This window comes from Spodoptera frugiperda, chromosome 26, assembly GCF_023101765.2.
Source record: "Spodoptera frugiperda isolate SF20-4 chromosome 26, AGI-APGP_CSIRO_Sfru_2.0, whole genome shotgun sequence".
NCBI lineage: Eukaryota > Metazoa > Arthropoda > Insecta > Lepidoptera > Noctuidae > Spodoptera > Spodoptera frugiperda.
The window spans coordinates 1,256,398-1,262,397 of record NC_064237.1 but is presented as its reverse complement, the minus strand read 5'-3'; the positions used below and the strand labels follow the sequence as shown (position 1 = coordinate 1,262,397).

The 6,000-nt window shown below is 32.7% G+C and overlaps 1 protein-coding gene across 1 annotated transcript in view; it reads right to left on the bottom strand.

The window, feature by feature from the left end:
- Window positions 1–227: 227 nt before the first annotated feature.
- The window catches only part of LOC118264549 (uncharacterized), a 29,061-nt gene continuing 23,288 nt past the window's right edge, over window positions 228–6,000 (bottom strand). Inside the window, exon 6 of the mRNA XM_050705131.1 lies at window positions 228–4,968. Within this exon, the coding sequence (XP_050561088.1) occupies window positions 4,871–4,968 (98 nt within the window). The 3' untranslated portion in view covers window positions 228–4,870. The remainder of the gene's footprint in view (window positions 4,969–6,000) is intronic.

Sequence of the window (6,000 nt, the reverse complement as noted above, 5' to 3'; positions counted from 1 at the left end):
TTATACTTTAGTTTTGTATTGGGTACAACATTGCAAGAAGATTTTACGATGAAACTTTACATGTTTACGTAACAAATAAAAAAGATGAAACAAGATAACGAGCTCTGGTCAAGTTTACATTGTATTTTGTTATTCAAAAATATTTTTGTCAACTAATAAAATTCTCGATCATTGTCATTCCTACTACCAGAACAGTGAAGTACTACAAGAAGTTGAAGTGAATTATTTACGTATCAACCTTACAGAATGTTTTCTTCATTAACAATATAAATATCACCAAAATGACAATAATAAATCGATTCAAATCGTCCATATTATTCTGTAACTACCTTTGACCATCCTTGCCTTCATAAACAATAAATCATCGTATAAGTTCAATGTCCATCTCTAGACATTTTATGACTACAGGCTCCGATAAACCTATATGTTCCATTTACCTTATTACATTTCAAACTATTCACAATATGTAACAAGTAGAAAGAATGCCAAGTGTCACATCCAGTAGACAATATGACAACAATCTGGACCGTCATTTGCTACCATTGTACTTATTATCGACTTTCTTGACCTTGTTACCATCGAACGTGAGAATTTGGCTCCAAAGATAGAAATCAAATTTATGCCTTCATTAGCACCCTTATGTAAGGTCAAAGAAAAAACTGGAATGGAAGATCTAGATCGGTATATTTGGAGACTGTATTATCTATATTGCTGGTGAATGCTAGGAACTATATTAATCCAAGAAACTGACTTTTTTACGAAGGATGAAGAGGATTTGTCACTTTCATGACTCGTAAGACCATTAAGTGACACAATGTGGCAAAATTGGATTTGATAAAAAATATTTCTTCGTTTTTAGGACTAACGGGAAAATACGATATTGAGATAAGACCAAAAAGGAATGGGTATGATCTTTCCACGAATATCACAACCGAAAACTCATTTTCCCTACGTATCTTTTCGAGAATTTCTATATATCAATCAATCCTAAATAAATACATCTCTATTTTCTAGATAGAATATAGTAATAGTAAAGTAACATAGATGTCTGGAGTTAATGTAAGTTTGTTATGATTCAATACGTGAGCGATTCCGTAGTACTAGGGTTGCAGAAAATGTTTGTATGTAACACGTTGTGACGTCACGCGCCACCGTTCCGCGCCCCGTCAGTCGTTTTTAAATCACATTACGCACGGAATTGTTCGGTTTCATGAATTTTGATGACGTCACTACACTTTTCTCTGGATTCTACATTCGTGCAGCTGTGCAGTGTTAAATATGAAAAATATATTTTCAATATATCAAAGACATTGTTGTTATTTTGGTGAAAAAGGAATTTTTAATTTATTAAATTACTTTTTCCATAAAATAAACTTTACCAGAGCCTCGGAAAACTGAAAACAGGATTAAATAATGGAGGTTTTAATTTACACCTTTACAAAATCGTTCAGCTGTGAAAAACATTTTATACTAAAGATAAGAATTTCAGTGATTCACTATTAAAATTACCTAGAATTTGGCACAAATTAAATACAATACTATGTACATGAGACGAATTTTAGGAACGTCGGGATGTTGAAAATATACAAAAGACTTCCTGCAATAAACTGCGTTCCTGGTAAATGGGTTGCTGATTGCGGAAGGGTACGTACTTACGCACTTCAAAATATGAATCTTTATACTTTATTTCGGTTATAAAAAGTACATCATCTCATTACGTGAAAATATTATTGTAAGTATGTATAATATTGATATTTAAAATAATGTCAGTGAAACAGTCCAAACTAATGAATTTTATTCCCATAATTTCATACAGATTGATTTTTGAACGGGTTTAATTTACTCATTTACCCAATTACCAGGAATATTGAAAATGAAATGAAATTGTATGTTTTCAATAAAAAAGGACTAGGATGTTATCCAAAAATAATTAAGATAATAGCTGTTCAAGAATAGCAATAAAAACACTAGAGCATTATGAAAATACAAAAAAGTAATAAATTCGTTGCATAAAACTAAACAACGTACAAATAATTTGATTTAACATTTTTTCTAACAACAATTTGACGTTGTCATGTTGACAGTTGGACAAGATGGCGGCAGTGAAACATCAAAGCAGAGTTTAATTATTAATACTTAATATACATAGAGGACAAGTTTTACTGAAGAATTCAATATTTATTAAATAAATAAACGATCTAGATTGGAGTGCTATAGCTTCGTCGTTGAAAAGGTACGAGTCACATACAAGTAGACAATAGCAGTGGTATCTCGCATCGAATGTCGCCTCCCGATGTTTTCCTTTCCATTGTTTCCGAGCATTTTGTTATTGGCCCAACTGTTTGCTTTCAATACTAACCCAGAACAACTTGAAATTAGTTGTCGTACATACTTTAGATTTGAATCTAGTCGTTTCAAAAGCCTTCTTACAGTAAAACTGGCTATTGCTACTATAGCAATCTCCAATGGCGAAAATCTTACACAATTTTCCAGTTACTTGTTCCAAAACTTATATTTCAACAGATGTCTGGAGTGAGGTGACTTAAAAACCTATTACAGTAACTTAACGTGCGAACTTAACGCTGAAGTTGAACGTAGGTTTAGCGCTAAACTGTCAACACAACTCGTCCCGGCCTTATTCTGTACATTACATTAACTTAATCTTATTCGCATCAGCTTCTCTCCAACATATGTAAATATTACAAATTTTTATTTTTTTCTCGTGACATAAAACATCGAAATTCAGTGCTTGCTATTTATAGAATAATTGATTTTATAATATAATTTTATTTTTACGACATTTTTTATTACAATTATCACTAATTACGTAGCTGTATTTTGTTTTTATCAAATAAATGGACTTTAAAAATAATATCCAACACCCGTTAAAAATAAAATGCTATTATAGAATAACATGCTACCTCCCTATCTACAAATTACTGAGCATTATTTTCACATTAACACCTATCTAAATCACATCTCCCCGCGATGCCTTACAGGAAAACAAACTTCTAACTTCCAATCTCTGTCGTTTCCTTGTAAACTTCCATAGGGACCCCCATGAAAAGTCATATCACATCAAATATGAACGTGATAACAGACAACAGCGCGTTATTGCGAGTAAAACAGTAGGCAGGCACGGTCAAAGAGCTCTAAAAGCTTATTGGGCCTGACAATGGATTGAGCCTCGAATTCCCAGCGCCATTTCAAAGAATGTAACAGACAACAGACGCACGCGGGTCGCGGACACTGCAAATTCATTCAAATTTAATACATGTTTTATTTCTTTATGCGTTCTATTCTCCTGGTACATTATATTTAATATATGAATAGATATTTTCATAGATATTCCACGCTTTAGTTAGTAAAATTCTCACATTACCAATATACATTTGAGAATTTTATGTGGAATTTTTAATAATGTGCAATTATTTATCTCATGGTTTACTCTGAAAGCAAATATTTTGAATAGTTCGCTTAAAATTAATAACTTGTATGGTTTTCGTTCCATAACAATATTATTTTATTGTATTTTAACAAAAGTTCCTTAGGCGCATAATTATTAAATTATACTTAATGAATTTCAAAAACATGTTAATGTTCTGTTCTTTTAAAAGTATTTCTTGTAATTTGCTTTGGACCGATACTAAGTTGCGAATAAAAATTTAGGATAACATCACCTATAACAAACAACAATAAACTTAAAAATAATAGAATTCCTTGGGAAGAAAACAACCTTTTTATATCACATCCACTTCGTAATTTCATCATACACCACTAAAATACAGCTACGTAACATTTGCAATGTTTACACGCCAAAACAGACTCACATTTGATTGTACAATGTACCAGGATTTCATAAATATTGAATGGGGAACGAAAATAAAAGATCACTGAATGTTCCTACGATTGTTCGTGTTATGTATTTACGAAGATACAATTGATACGGAGACTCTTTGATGCTGTCTGGCATAGTCACATACATGTACAATGTACATACATATATACAATTCGTCATTTTATTGATGCTTTGTTTGTGAGTGAATCGTTATAGTATTGAACGGATATGTTAAATAATATAGCGCACAATTTCACGGTAGCTTATTTTTCCATGCAGATCGGACACGCTTTATTTTATCGTAAATTCAATGAACTATTATTGTCGCGTACGAGCAGGTATAAAGCTAAAGTTCTTTTGTTATTTTCTCTGCGAAATTATTTCCAGCATTAACTATAAATATAGTTATAAAATGATGCTTTTATACCAGTTTTAAATAGTGGTAACATTTCTTCAGTTCCGCATCTAATAGCTCATTTTACTTCACTTCTCGTGTTTGTTGAGTGGTACCAGGCGAACAGCGGAACTTAGGAGAGTGATGTTGGAAAACGTCAAAATGTAGTTGAGTAGTAGAGTAACTGAACGTTTTGCCAACTGTTGCTGTAGCAAATCTACATTTTTTACTCCCGACCTCCGTTTCTACCCATCTTCTGAATTAATTCCCTGACTTAAAATGTAGATTTTTAAGTTTGTACGTCTAAATGAACTGTTTTAAATTGAAGAAGTTGTTCAGTTTTAGCTTCCTCATTCATTTCCCAGTATCGGAAAGTTACAGTACGTCTCTAAGTTCAAAGGAATGGCCCATTAAAGTCGATCGGTAAGTTTTCTTCTAAAATTCCAGGAACCTTATCAAATTGATACCTTGCTTTTTTACCGACAGATATTTTTTCCTCTTTAGAAAAATACCGTATTTACATATCGAAAGGATTTCTCAAATCCTCGGATAGCGTTGTCGTGTAAACATTGCAGTGATTGAATGGATATCTAACTATACTAAACGCTCGATACTTAAGCTGACACCTACAGTATCGATTAGACTTCACTCAAGGCACTGTATTTAGAAAATATATGTACTGAGATGCACAACGTGAGAATCAGTACTGTTGCTTCCAACATGGTTGAGCTTGAACCTGTGGACAACAGAATATCGATTAGAATTTTTATATTTTTGTCAAAAAGAGAAGACAACCTCGATCAAAATGAATGAAAAAATACGATACAATCGATAAAAAATTGTTAAATTAGTTTAAAAGTTGTATCATGTGATATACTAATATTTTCCACAATTCAGTAGCCGACCATTAAATCCTACGACCATGTATCACAAACCCATCAACTCTATCATTTGTTCGCTCAATGAGCCATACACATTCAGGCAATTAACTTTTCTTTGATAACAGAGAAAACCACTCGACCAATAACAGATTTGTTATCGAGTATTGAAACGAAGTTATTCGAGAATCATGTGCGTCCATATTCAGTCATAATTGCCGATATACCATTGATCGTCCATCTGAGCAAGAAATTGCATATGCCTCGATGAAGCCCTTTGAAATATCGAATATCTGAATCAAAAATTGTACTATAATATCCCAGCATATGAAACGAAGAGAGCCCGCCTCAACTTCATTTTTTTATAAATCAAATTGCTCGAGTACGCGTAAAAAGTTGTAAATATGAAAGTTGGTCTTTTTATATTTCTCTCTTTTTACTGTAAAAAACATGGCTATAGATGACATGCTAGCTTATTATTATGCTGTGGCTTACATCTTCAAAATCTTGTATAGGCAAAACTTTCTGTCATCACCGCCAAATTAAATTGCACACAAAATGTATAGGATAAACAGACCAACTTTACTAGAGTATTTCGCAAGTTCCCAAATAGTTGAGAATCTTCACTTAAACTCAGCCAGACTCGAAAACTTATCGCTATCCAGACCCTTTGCGAAATTAGACAAATAACCCTTAAGAAAATTAAGTGGTTTTCACCAGAATCGTGGAACGGAATGCAAGTCATCTCTGCCATGTCTTAATTACGTCTACCAGGGTAGCATAGTATGTTAATTAGTAGCTTGATGGAACAAGCTGTCGTAGTTACAGTAGGTGAAGTTACATGTGCTGCAAAACCGAGATCTAATTACAAAAGTTTAAGCATCTTCTAT